The sequence below is a fragment of the Macaca fascicularis genome, chromosome 5, assembly GCF_037993035.2.
Source record: "Macaca fascicularis isolate 582-1 chromosome 5, T2T-MFA8v1.1".
Classification (NCBI taxonomy): Eukaryota; Metazoa; Chordata; class Mammalia; order Primates; family Cercopithecidae; genus Macaca; species Macaca fascicularis.
The window spans coordinates 173,927,163-173,941,920 of NC_088379.1; the positions used below are offsets into that span (position 1 = coordinate 173,927,163).

Here is a 14,758-nt window from a genome sequence, read left to right on the forward strand (position 1 = left end):
GGGTAAACAACATTTGTAATTTTGGTATTTTCTATCTATATTGCTTTTCCTATACATTTTTTGAAATTACATTGTCAGCAAAATACTGAATGTCCCTCATTTAGCCAAGTTATTTCAAATTTTTAGAAATTTCCCATTTTATAGGTAAAAAATATTCCATTGTTGTTAATTGCATTTACATTACAAATTAGGTGGAACATCTTTTAGTGTATATATATAAATAACAACATAGAAATAATGCTTACATAAGAATATATATTTTTAATGAACTGTCAGTTTATATTGATACCAGTCAGTTTGGTGGTGGCTAAGACTACAGTAGCTTGGACTCAAGAGGTTTATTCTCAATTAAATCATACTTAGAGATGAGTAGTTCAGGCTGGCATGAAGGCTCAAGTTTACTGGGGTATCATATTCCTTCTTTCTTTCTCCACCACATTAGTACATCTCTTGCATCTTAAAAGTCACTGTTACATGTAAAATGTTTATTTAGAAACAGAATGCTTGTTCCTTGGTACTGCAAGGAAAAATCAGCAAGCAGACAAAAAGTTCTCCCAGCGAGGCAATTTCACTCTGCAGAAAGGGTGCTCTTCGCAGAAGGAACAATGGCGAGAGCACACCTGAACAAAGGAGGGAAGCAATTTTTATCCCTTACGCAGCTTGTCCCTGCTACTGTGTCCTGTCTCCACTGGCTGGAGCCAGACTGCACAATCTAAACTAAAACCTGATTGGCTAAGAATTTAAAACTTTCCTAAATAGGTAAAGGCAAGGGAGAACAAAGGAAAAGAGGAAGTTGCTTATGCCAAATAGGGAAAGGGCATAGGTTGCAAGCTGGAATGTGCCTGTGAGCATGTCTAGCACAAATATCTCGGTTAAGATACAGACATAGAATGTCCTATGTGCCTTGCGAGCATGTCTAACAGCTACATAGGCTAAGGCTTAACAAAGAGTTATTAGCACAAAGCAAGGAGGCTTGAAGGAAGCTAGTCTTTAAATTATTTCTAACATTTATGATTTACTATTATCCTTTAACAAGAAGGGAAACTTTGAAGAGGAAATCCTTTACTTTCTACAATCCCACAATAAATCACTTTTATTTAGAAAGGGTGCTCTTGCCATTGTTCCATCTGCTAAGAGCACCCTTTCTGCAGAAAGTAAAACTGCCTTGCTGAGAGAACTTTTTGTCTGAATGCTGATTTTTCCTTGTGGTACCTGGGAACAAGCATTCTGCTTCCAACAGTCACCTATGTTCTGATAACAACTTAAATTTTTTTTTCTTTTTTTTAAACAGAGTCTTGCTCTTCTTGCCCAGGCTGGAGTGTAGTGGTACAATCTTGGCTCACTGCAACCTCTGCCTCCCAGGTTCAAGTGATTCTCCTACCTCAGCCTCCTGAGTAGCTGGAATTACAGGCATGTGCCGCCACGCTCGGCTAATTTTTGTATTTTTAGTAGAGACAGGGTTTCACCATGTTGGCCAGACTGGTCTTGAACTCCTGACCTCAGGCGATCCACCCACCGTGGCCTCCCAAAATGTTGGGATTACAGGTGTGAGCCACTGCACCCAGCCTCCTCCCCCTTTTACAAAGCTTTACCAGAAGTTCCCTGTGACACTTTTGCTTGTGTCTCAGCAAGAACTTAGTAACATGGCTGCACCTAACCTTAAGGGAGACTGGAAAATGAGTTTTTTTGTTTTGTTTTTCTGAGACTGAGTCTGCCTCTGTGGTCCAGGCTGGAGTGCAGTGGGGCGATCACTGCTCACCGTAACCTCCGCCTCCAGGTTCAAATGATTCTCATGCCTCAGCCTCCCAAGTAGTTGGGACTGCAGGCATGCACCACCACATGTGGCTAATTTTTGTATTTTAGTAGAGACGGGGTTTCACGATGTTGGTTGGCCAGGCTGGTCTCAAAACTCCTGACCTCAGGTGATCTGCCTGCCTTGGTCTCCCAAAGTGCTGGGACTACAGGCATGAGCCACCACACCCTGATGAACATGAACTTTTTAACTACACACAAAGCCCGGATACCAGTTGATAAGAAAAAAGAAAATGAAAATATTCAGAGACAATTGGCAATTTCTGTCACAAATGCTTGGTAAATGTTACTTTGGGGTTTTTGTTCTTATTTGTAGAAGTTTTTTTATATGTAAAGGAAATTATCTCTTTGCCTGCTATAGGACTTAACAAATAATTTATTTCATTGTTTATTCTTTTGACTTTGATTATGGTATTTTGTCATGTAACTATTTTGGTTTTTTGTACAATTTATCAAGGTATTTTTTTTTAATTGTCTCTAAATTTTGAATCCTATTTAGGAATGCCTTCTCATGCCAAAGTCTATCATGGTTTCTTCTAGTACTTTCACAAGGATTCAGAGCTTGAAAGATTCAACCCCAAGGTCAAAGACCTCTTGGAACCAAATTTCTTATCTAAGGTGTAGGCAATAGAAGTGGCAGCTGGCTCACTGGTTACTGGCCGGGATAATTCCATTATCTTTGTAGACTTACTAGAGTAGTCTGACTCTATAATAGTATTGAATTGAGACTCAAAGATTAATGCCACTTGCAGGTGCCTGCAGCATGCTTACAGAGCCCGGATCATCACAGTACAGTAAGAATTTGCAATGAGTGAGATGCGGGTGGTGTTTCTGAAATGGAAAACTAGCCAAATCAGAAATGTATTAGTAGGAGACGCAAAAGGAATCCAAGGGATGTTCATCTGTAAATCTAAGAGAAGGTATTCTAAAACTGTCACTGTTCACACTGGCAGGTGACTACTCACTCTGATAGCTCCTTCCTGCCTCTGGTGACACTAATGGGCAGGGCAAAGTCCCCCAGTATACCCCATTATAGCCTGCAGCCACAGGGAGTTAGCAAGGGCTACACCCCTTTGCTTGGACATGATTAATCTCTTATAAATATCATATTGATTCTGGTAGGCTGCTAATTATTTTTCCTGGAAAAGAAGTAATTTAAATAGGATGCCACATTGATAATGACATAGTTTAATTGATTCAAACACATTTTTAAAAATTCGACGAATACACATAAAGAGTTGTTAGTCAAACATCTATTAAACTTAGTCAAACATCTATTAAACACATTTTCCAAACCTGAATTCTAATGTTGTTTATCGCTCTGGATTGAAATATTCAGAGAATTGAATGTTCTTCTGGAGGTATGCAAATATGTTATATTATAGGAACAGAAAGTTAAATGCATAGCAGTTGGAAACATCACCTTAATTTGTTCCTTCTAAAACCAATTAGACCCTGAAAAGCATTATATCATATACTCCAAGAGTGTGAGACGAAATATTTGAAACCAGAGATAAAATTAATGCCACATATTAAAATAGCACTTTTCAAAAACAGTGAGATTCTCTCTTTTGCTCCTCATCCTCACCCAGTGGGGTAGATGGGACACTAAAAGGAGGAAACTAAGTAATAATCCACTTGCCCAGGTGGCTACAGAGGTAGTTTTTGGTAAAGCTACAATACGACCTAGAATTCCTGATTTTCAATTCTGATAAGTCATTTGACAGTAGCCAAAAGTTAGTAGGAAAAGTTTTTACCATGACTTACATGGCCCTTTCATTTCACGGGAGATTAAAACCATGATGGGGGATTTTGTCCCCAAGCCATGCTGAGACTTACGGGTTATCATACCATTGGTTATAGGTCTGCTATTCCTTCTATGGCTACGACAACTTCTAGCACTCACCAGATTATTTTAGTAACTGGAAGAGGAAGAGGGGAACGCAAGCGCCATACATGACCTTGTGTGACTCCACAAACTCTTTTTAAGCTTCTTAGAAAAATAAACAAGGTTTGTTAGTTGCAGAGGTAAAATGTGTCACAATCACCAAATTGATTCCTGTAGACATCTTCCGTTTGAGGTGTATGCAAAAAATTCTTGTAAGGTACAAATTAGGTTAAATGTGTCCTGGGTTTTCTGTTTTTTAAAAAAGCAAAATTTTAAGGATTGACACAGGGACATACAAAGGTTGAACATCAAATTTTAATCTTGAAACCTTTTATCCAGTCCTCAAATTATTAACATGAAAAGGAATGATAAATTGCAATTTTATCATTACCACATCACTGTGTAACAAGCCCTTGTTACAAAATCTCCCTCTACTGTCTCCAAAAAACCAATAGAAAACCCATACATTATATTACCTAATGATCTATTAACAGATGAAATTTTAACCAACTTTATACCAGGAAACTATGAACAGAGGTACTTCAATCACATAGCTTAAAATATGGAGAAAAGACAGGTAAAAAAATTATCTTAACCTGTAGTAGTCTTTTTTCTTTTTAAAATTTTTATAAAATACACTAATTTCCCAAAATAAAGAATATTATGACACATTGGTGTCAACTTACACAGATGAAAGCTGATGCCAGCTTTTTTTCCTAACTAAAGTTCATTTCACCAAACCTTTATATATTACATGAATATCCAAGTATTTTTTTAAAAATTCAACACACAGGAACATAATATACAGTGTTTTATTTTTTTTAAAAAAGGTTAATTTAGGAATGATTTCATCTTCAACCACATAATGTATCTTTTTAAGACCATGAAACCTCTTGTCATTGCAAGACTTTTCAGTTCATGTTTCTATTTCCCAGTTTTAATTCTTAAAAGAAAAAAAAAAGATGAAAGGGTTTATTATCTATTTTCCATGAGAAAACTGTGGTAAGGATCTTATTCATTACCAGGCTGTCTCCCCTCCTTTTGTTTTCCGGACTACCCAGATCCATGACTGTGTGGCACCGTAATGAAATCGGTGGGAGAGGCCAATGACATCAAAGAATGGATATAAAAAGACAGGCTCGTCTGGATCCCGCCACAATTGTAAGGTGTGGGCAAATTCACTCCCACCAAGCCTTCCAGAGCTCCACAGTCACAGGAGTAGTTCTCCCGGTTAACTCATCCTTGATGTCTGTCTGCTGGGAGGACATAAAAGACCATTTCCACTAATGACTCGTGTAGTGGCTAATGCATGCCTTAGCCAGAGATGGAACGAGTGCACTGAAGAGACCTTGGTCAGTAGTGGCTTTGGGGTAGAGAAGAGAACACTGTTTATTTTTACACCTCCTGAATTGGTCAATTCTGAGTACAAACTCACCTTAACAGGAAATCGCAATGAAATATACACACCATGCACAGTCTATATTACTGTGGGAATCCAGTAACACATGCAAGACGTGGGGAAAGAATCACAATGGATGAATATGAACTTTTCACAGTGTTTCTTATAGCCTTTGACTTAACACGAGTGCATCACTTACCACCACTATCTCACAAATGTTTTACTTGTGTCCTGGGCATGCAGGTCCGTTGGGATAAAATGGGAAATGACGCTTCATAGCCATTCTCAGACAGTGACAGTGACATAGCCATTCTCAGACAGTGAGTACAACTTCAATTTCCCCTACTTTCCACCAAACAATTGGGCTGCTTCTGCTATAAAACTAAATATATTTCTGAATACATTTTGTTCAAGTGTTGTGCTGTATTCTTCCTCATTGTTTCAGTCATTTCATTCTAGGAAAATTAAAAACCCACACAATTAAATTGAGGACTAGGTCTTTAGGGTGATTCCTACCAAACTAGAAAGAGAGGGAATCACTAACTTCTCTGCTCTCAAGTTTCTGTCTCTCTACCCCAGGCCCTAATCGATATGGATTCATTTGTATATTTGGTTTCCCAAAAAAGAAAACCAAATTAGAGAACTGGGATTTCTATCTTAAAGAAGCAAAACGTAACCCCAAAATATAATGGTAGCAGGGAGGAGGAGAGGGGAAAATGCATTCATTCTATGTCAAAGCAAATCTCTTGCTCTCAACAGGAGATAATCCAGCTTCTCCTTAGCTATCATTTCATAAATTAATAATTTCTTAAAATCATAATCCAAGGAACGTATCTATTATACGAAAAGTTCAAGTTTAAAAAAGCAAATAAATTAGTTAAGCCTTGTAAACAATTGTCCATTTTAGCTATATATCTTTAAAAAAAAAAAAGGTTTATCTGTGTAGTAAATCAGACAGTACAAGGCACACCTTACACATCCGATGCCAGACTAATAAAACCCACACAAACATCTTCTTCACTCTGCTCGCTGGGGTAACTGTGCTGGGGCATCGGAGTGACATACCAGTCCTTTGCCCATCTCCTGACCATCTGGAAGTCCACAAATGTGCTCTTTCTGTTAAACTGCTTTGTGCTATTTTGTTGTGTGAAGTGATCTGAAGCCTCCTCAGTGTCAGTTTCCTCATATGTTTTCCACAAAGCTTCCTGGGAAAAGGCCAGTTTTCCCATTACGTTGTAATGTGCCTTTGAACCAGCCGTCCTCTCGTTTTTTATGAACAAACACGATATCTCCTTCTTTAAGTTCAAGTTCTGCCTCACTCTGAGGAGGATAGGAAACCACCACCCTGTGCCTAGGAAAGAAAGAGATTTTGGTTAAGGCAAATCAAAGCAGTGATTTTAAAAAATGGTGTACTTGCTGTTAGTCTGCACGAACCTCAACATAAATAGGAAATAACATTAATTTGTTCATGATTGTAAAACAACTCAAAATGCTGCTATTTTCTGCTTAGTATAGACTTGGTACTAGCGAAGATCGGATTTGGATATGTGTGTCAACCCACTACTGATGGCCCAGTCTGGTTCATCTGAGTGACCTTAACAAGGACAGCCATCCTTGTTCCCTCCCAGTGTTTGTATCTTGGCCATAAAGGAGAGTTTCGTTTCATTTCCTGGGAGGGGTATCATTTCTGTCCCTCCCTCTTCTCCAAGGAAACAGGAGTGAATTTATTTGATTGGTGAGACTGGAAGAAGTAGCTGAGCCGGGGGTTCCGTCCTCTCTGCACCGCCTGCCCACAGGCTGAGGAGGCTCTGCTCCATCTCTATGTTGTAAGCACACAGACGTCAGGAAGGTGAGTCTGGAAGTCTGTCTCTGTGTCCCTGTGTCCCTTACACTGGGGTTTGACATGGGCGAGGCAGCAATTCTGAGGAAGGTAATCTGCCTCACACACCCAGATTATCCCTTGGGAAAGCAGTCCCAAGGTCCAGATGTGGAGGGGAGGGCTGTGGCCACAAATTCAATCCCACATTACCAGTCATGAGGTTGACATTCTCTTCTCCATTATTCTGACATTTGGGTCTGTTTCTCCTCGGTTCAGAATTTGGAGTTAGTGGGAAAGGTGTCATTATTGCTTAAAAATGGCAGAAGCCTAGTTGGTTTAATATTATCTATGCCCCTGCCTCCACGCTCCTTAGCTTTCCTTAGCAGAATTACAGCTTGTCAAGCCAGAGGGAGGTGATATGTTTTACATTCCATATCCTTTTATCCTTCTCTATTTTTCCAGCATTATTTGTATTATTTCTCTCCTACTCCTCTTCTCAACAAAAGGGGGAAAAGAATGGTGGTGTATGGTAGCCAACCTCCAAGATGGCCCTAGTGATCTTTGCTTCCTGGTATTCACACTCTTGTGTAGTCTCCTCCTATGATGCACAGGGATGACCTGTGTGACCAATGAAATGTTATAGAAATGACAGTGGGTGATTTCTGAGGCTAGATCATAAAAAGCATTGTGGCTTCCACTTTGCTTTCTCTTGGATCAGTCACTCAGGAAAGCTGGCGGCCATGTTGTGAGGACACTCAGCATCTCTATGGAGAGGAACCACATGGTAAGGCACTGAGGCCTCTTTCCAAAAGTCTAAACTAACCAGAAAAAGTGATGTGAATAAGCCACCTTAGAAGTGGATCCTCCAGCCCCAGTCAGCATCAGCTCAGGCTGATGTCTTGACTACAATCTCAAGAAATACTCTAAGCCAGAACCAGCCAGATAAGCTGTTCCATAATTACGTGACCCACAGAAACTGTGAAATAATACATGCTTATTATTGTTTTAAGCCACTGAGTTTTGGGGGTAACTGGTTACATGGCAACAGATAACTAATAAATGCATCTTTCATTGTTTGATGCTAAGTAATGAGTAGTCAGTCATAAAGTTGATTTTGGGTTTCTACTTTCATTTGGTTCTCAAAGTCAGAAAATGAGTTTATAACCTCATGAGACCCACTGCTGACTGAAAGTGAAGAATGTTATGGCTTCAAAATGATAGGCAGAACAAATTCTACACAACTGTCCCCAAACTTCTGAAACCCATTACAGCCTGCTCCTTTCACCAATTCCCATTCCATAAAAACCAAAATCCATTTAAGAAAGACCACAGCAAGACTCCCAGACTATAACTAAAAAAACACATCTCTGCAAAGGGTAAGTGGCTGCTTGAACAACCTGAGCTCCTTTGGCACAGGGACCAAATTACTATCCAAGATATGAAGCAAAAGCACAGTACGGAAGTTGGCTTATATCTGAGAAAGGTTCAGCTCATTCAAACATGAATATTCATAGACCACAAGGCTGGGGTTTGATCAAGCATGGAATGAGGAAGGAAGCATGGCACTGTGGGAGAAACACTGGCCTAAGGAATGACACAGCCTTTAAGGTCAGTTAGAGCAGCTTAACTTTGGGCCAGTTATCTCAGCTCTCAGTCTGTTTCCTCATCTGTAGAATAGGACTGTAATGAGTTAAACAAGTATGATGCTCTTTGTACGGTGTCTGGCCAAGAGTTCTACCCTAAAATATTAGCTCCCATGATGATCATATGGCTTAGACAAGAGTAGGCAGAGGCCTGGCCCCTCAAGGAGCTGAAGGATGAGCCAGTCAGTTGCTGGACATCTCTAACAAGGAAACGAACTCAGGCCACAACCTAAAGCATTTCCCGAAAATGAAATCTGACAAACTTTAGATCGACACAGTTAGGGTTTTCGAATCCCTTCTTTGATATCTTTATTTTATTTTGAGACAGCCTTGCTTTGTTGCCCAGGCTGGTGTGCAGTGATGCAATCACAGCTCACTATAGCCTTGACCTCCCAGGCTTAACTGATCTTCCTACGTCAGCCTTCCAGCTGGGACTACAGGTGTGTGCCACCAAACCTGGCTAATCTTTTTACTTTTCATAGAGATGGCATCTCACTATATGGCCCAGGCTAGTCTTGAACTCCTGGGCTCAAGCAATCTTCCAGCCTCAGCCCCATAAATTGCTGGGATTACAGACATCAGCAGCTACACCTGGCCCTCTGACACCTTTATAAGCAAGACAAATAATTGCATCACGAATTTATCTGAAAGAAGGATCCAGATGACATTTCTCAAGTCTAATGTCAACATGCTAAAAATCCATGGAAAAAGCAATGATGTAGATGCCATGTGGCGTAAGTTAAAAATTTAAGGCAAAGTTTTATAATTCTGGGAAAAAATGTGCAAGTGCCTCAGAACATACTCAGAGTAGATTTCTCATGAGATATATTCCCTACTTGTTCTCCGTGAGCTGCCTTAAAGGTGAAATGGAATAAAAATGGTTATTGAAAAACTTGAAGTGAATTAGATTAATATATGCATTTTATAAAATGCACTAAACCAATTTTGTAAAAAAAAAAATTTGAACTAGAACTGCTGCTGGGCTAAGAACATACTCTTCCTGCCAAGTTCCCAGCGGGAGCAAATTTTCATTGCTAAGTTTTATAAACCTCGGTGGGGGCGGGTGGAATGAGAAACTATGTGCATAATGGAAACTGTGACACAGTCTTGATCGTATGAAGACTACCAGGTGCAGGAGTAATAGACTCTACTTAGAAATCTTCCAGCTCAGGTCCTGATCTTGAGCCTTGTGAGGTGGTGTGCAGTTTTCTAATACAGATTTGTAAGGCCAAATACTGCGCATAACTGGCCAACTATTTCAGGCATTGAAAGGCTTTGCCAAGTAGAACATTTACAGACCAACCAACAGATGTGACACACAGCTGCAGAGGCCCTTTACATCTGCTGCTCCACCTTCTGCCTCACTCGGATTATGCTTTTCTCTATATGAACAGGGGTTTGGGGAAGTTCTGAACCTCAGGAGTCAATTAATACTCTCCTCTCCTACGACCTACATGGGACCTGCTGATCTACCTTCAAAATCTGCACCCCATCCACTCATCTTCATTGTCACTGTCACTATCCTGGTTGATGACCTCATTACCTTCCACCTGGTCAAATATCTTTTTTTTTTTTTTTTTTTTTTGAGACGGAGTCTCGCTCTGCCGCCCAGGCTGGAGTGCAGTGGCCGGATCTCAGCTCACTGCAAGCTCCGCCTCCCGGGTTCACGCCATTCTCCTGCCTCAGCCTCCCGAGTAGCTGGGACTACAGGCGCCCGCCACCTCGCCGGCTAGTTTTTTGTATTTTTTAGCAGAGACGGGGTTTCACCGTGTCAGCCAGGGTGGTCTCGATCTCCTGACCTCGTGATCCGCCCGTCTCGGCCTCCCAAAGTGCTGGGATTACAGGCTTGAGCCACCGCGCCCGGCCAAATATCTTTTTTTTAAAACAATTTTTATTTATTTTTAAGATGGAGTTTTGCTCTTGTTGTCCAGGCTGGAGTGCAATGGCATGATCTCGGCTCACTGCAACCTCTGCCTCCTGGGTTCAAGCGATTTTCCTGCCTCAGCCTCCTGAGTAGCTGGAATTACAGGCGTGTGCCACCTCGCCCGACTAATTTTTGTATTTTTTTTTTTTTTTTTTTTTTTTTTTGAGACGGAGTCTCATGCTGTTGCCCAGGCTGGAGTGCAGTGGCGCGATCTCGGCTCACTGCAAGCTCCGCCTCCCGGGTTCCCGCCATTCTCCTGCCTCAGCCTCCTGAGTAGCTGGGACTACAGGCGCCCGCCACCGCGCCCGGCTAATTTTTTTTGTATTTTTAGTAGAGACGGGGTTTCACTGTGGTCTCGATCTCCTGACCTTGTGATCCGCCCGCCTCGGCCTCCCAAAGTGCTGGGATTACAGGCTTGAGCCACCGCGCCCGGCCTAATTTTTGTATTTTTAATAGAGGCAAGGTTTCAACATATTGGCCAGGCTGGTCTCTAACTCCTGACCTGGTGATCCACCTGCTTGGCCTCCCAAAATGCTGGGATTACAAGTGTAAGCCACTGTGCCCGGCATCCACCTGGTCAAATATCTACCTGTCTTTCTTGCTTCAAAGTCTCTTCCTGTCCCCAACCCAGTCTATGCAGCGCTCACATACTAATGTTCTTAAGTGGCAACTCTATTTGCAGCTACCCACTGCCAAAAAATCATTAACAGCTTTACAACGCCTGTGAGCAAGGTTAATCCTCAGCCTGGTATTCGAAGCCCTTGGTGATCAGGCCTTAATCTCTTTTTACACAGCTGTAGCTACTATTATCACCACCAAAGTCCCAGACACTCTCCTAAGCCTGAACATGTCCCCTATACAGGGCCTTTACTTCCCCCACGCCATACCGTGGCTCATGCAGTTCCTTCCAGTGGGAATTTCCTTTGACATTATCTCTCCCATCCATACTCTATCATTCTCTCAAAGCCTGGCTCCAGTTCTCCCCTGTGAAATCTCCAGCCCCATGGCTGGAGGCAATTTCATGCCTGACTAAATCCCAGAGGCCTCCATGTATATGTCTTACGGCACTTAGCACAGTCTACATTGTATTATTACCATCTGTGTCCCTGTCTCGTTTATTCTACCAAACCATAAGCTGCTTGAAGGGTGAGATGATGCTAAATTCACTTTATATGCCTCATAGTACTTAGCATAGTACGTTTAATTCTTAATAAGCATGTCAAGTGGCAAAAAGAAAAGGCCTAATAGTATAGAAAAACTATTTCTTAAAATATACAAAGCTCCTTAAAAAGGAATGAAATTCTGACACGTGCTACAACAGGGATGAACCTTGCAAACGTTATGCTAAGTGAAATAAGCTGCATTCACAAAGAAGGACGACTATCTTATGATTCCACTTTTGAGGTGCCCAGAAGTCACTTATGAGGACAGCAAGTAGAAGGGTGGTTGCAGGGCCTGGAGGAGGGGGAATGAAGATTTAGTGCTTAATGAGTACAGATTCAGTTGAGGATGAGAAAAAGTTCTAGAAATGGATAGCAGTGAATGGTTGTATGACATGAATGTACTTAATGCCACTGAATTGTACCGTACACTTGAAAAAATAGTAAATTTTCATGTATACTTTACAATAAATAAGATATATGAATGAACAAAATTTTTTGTTTAAAAAAAAGGAAAAAAAAAAAAGAAAAGAAAAAAAGGAAAAATGTATAAAGCTGACTGGTACCTTGGTTGGAAAGCACCCTGTTCCCTTTGAACAAAGCACTGTGGAGGCATTACGGGGTGACCAGAGTGGCTCACAGACTGGTCCTGAATGACCTCTGCCTCTTGGTGCCTGTGTGACCTTAACTTTTGGTGATAACTGCCAAGGTAGAATTCAAGAAACAGAGTCTTGCAATATAAAGAAACTCCACACACTTCCAGTGCTATGGTATTTTAGCTTCCATCTGAATGGGCATTTGCAGTCTTTTATTAGTACACATTTCCTGCTTCCTTTATTTTTCTGGCCTCTCTGGTGTTCTCTGTAGTGCATACATTTTCATTTCTAATCGCCCCTGGTATAGCCCAAATTGGCTTCCATGTTGCTCTGGGAGGCACTCAGTCCATCACTCTGACCTGGGTGAGTAACCACTTACTGCTTTCTGCCAGTTGCCACAGCAATCTAATATTCAATTAAGTATTTCACTGGCAAAACCATACTAGTTCCCTTTGTAGCTTGCTCCAAGACCAAGTAAATTACGTCCATTGCTTCACCCAGTGGGTTCATTGTCAGTGATTCAAAGAAATTAATCATGCTGGTTAAGCCCAGCTGCCTTTCTGTAAATCTATCTCTATCCAATTTGTATGTTTCCAAGTGTTCTAGCTTAATCCCTGATCAAAGATCATACATAGGTTTTTTTTTTTTTTTCCAATTTAGGAGATAAGCTTATAGGTATGTGGTTCTCAGTTTAATTCCTAAATTTAAAAATACACACAGATGAAGGTGACTTGCTGTGTCTCCCTGAACTCTTTATATATATATTTATTATTTTTCTTTGGAAGAAAAGTAAACCTGTCACATACTTTCTTTTATTTGCCATCCCTTCTGAAATATTTTCTTTCCACCTTCTCTTTGCAATTTCCTAATTATTTTTTCTCAATCCTTCTGAAATAGAGCCTAAAATATTTGTTCTATTATTTCTGCTGTCATCAATTATACATTTTCTGCCTCTAGGATATAGTGCTATTTCTTGCTTGTTTTCTTCAGTCTCTCTAACAAACACAGAAGAATCCTTTTGTTCCTCAGAGAATTCTTTCTGCTGACACCAAGACCTGTCAACACACTTCAAGGTTCATCCTTTCTTATTATGAGATTGCTTAAGTCTTTATATCACGTGGTTGCCTCTTTCCATTGACAGCACCGGCTGCCCCAGTCACATTCTTTTTTTTTTGAGATGGAGTCTCGCTCTGTCACCCAGGCTGGATGGAGTGCAGTGGTGCGATTGTGGCTCACTGCAACCTCTGCCTCCTGGGTTCAAGCATTTCTCTGCCTCAGCCTCCCGAGTAGCTGGGATTACAGGTGACTGCCACCACACCTGGCTTTTTTTTTTTGCATTTTTAGTAGAGAAAGGGTTTCACCATCTTGGCCAGGCTGGTCTTTAACTCCTGACCTCGTGATCCACCCACCTCGGCCTCCCAAAGTGCTGGGATTATAGGCGTGAGCCACCGTGCCTGGCACGTTCTTTTACTTTAGATATATGAGATAGGGTCATGGTCTGAGAGGAAATTTTATGCTTGTTCTCACTATAATCTGTAGATGAATTCTATCTCATAGTGTCGCAATAATATAAATTGAAAAATACTTCTATGAAATTCTATCAGTCGGTAGAATTTCTACCAAAAGAACCCTGGCCGCCTCCTGTATTTCGCCAGGGCAAGAGTTGTTGATGCTTGTATTGTAAATCAAGGATTATTCCTAGATCCTGAAATGTTTTCTCAATCATACTGATATAAAAGTTAATCTTTCCTTCATTTTCACCACTGAGCACTTTTTATTGTGTCGAAATAAATAATTTAAAATAAAAATGAAATTTATTGTGTTAAAATATGAAAACAAGTAATCCCTAAATTCTATACTTGGTGGCTTTTAATTAATCAAAAAATTTCATTCACAGTGAATAATATAACATTCTCCTATACGTTTCCACACATTTTTCCAGCTATTTTTACTGTGAGGCAGATCTAAGAATCCAAGGTAAATAACTACTATTACCATCACTGTATGAAAGCAAGGGCTATGGAAAGTTGGTCAGATTGGCTATTATATTTAATATTGCATCGAACATACAGATTATAAAAATATAAACTTGAGTAGAAACCTTCTCCAAAGACCCCTTTCCCACTTGTAAAAATTCAAATGGTTATATAAAAAAACCTGTCAAAGAATTCCAGCATGCCCGGGCCCATCTGTCCTGTCATTAAATTCTCTATGTTTCCTATCTGATGTGCATCCCCCGCCCCCTGAAACGCCATCACCTATGTGCACTAGCAATTCCTTCTTTTCAGATGAACTGAACAGCAGGAGCCTGCTGTTAGAAGGGAGCTCCTCTAAGAGGAAGGGACCGGAATGCAGAAGCCACAGAGACTGAGGACATCTGGCAACTGAAAAGGAACGCATTAGGGGGAGGGAGGCTGCAGTGCCCATGCCAGCGCCTAGGGAGAGTCTGGGCAAAGTGAACCATCACTCAAAAGAGTCACACAAATACCACAAATGAGAGGGAACACAGGACAGACG

The 14,758-nt window shown here is 40.8% G+C and overlaps 1 protein-coding gene across 7 annotated transcripts in view; it reads right to left on the bottom strand.

Annotated features, from left to right (window-relative positions):
- Nucleotides 1–3,997: 3,997 nt before the first annotated feature.
- SH3RF1 (SH3 domain containing ring finger 1) overlaps nucleotides 3,998–14,758 on the bottom strand; it is a 178,717-nt gene continuing 167,956 nt past the window's right edge. For 3 of the 7 annotated variants that reach the window (XM_045393046.3, XM_045393047.2, XM_005556275.4), the window contains one exon: nucleotides 3,998–6,450. In XM_045393046.3, coding sequence (XP_045248981.2) covers nucleotides 6,282–6,450 — 169 coding nt within the window. In that variant the 3' untranslated portion in view covers nucleotides 3,998–6,281. The remainder of the gene's footprint in view (nucleotides 6,451–14,758) is intronic. The other 4 variants (XR_012435211.1, XR_006698372.2, XR_012435210.1 and 1 more) reach the window with 2 other exon arrangements.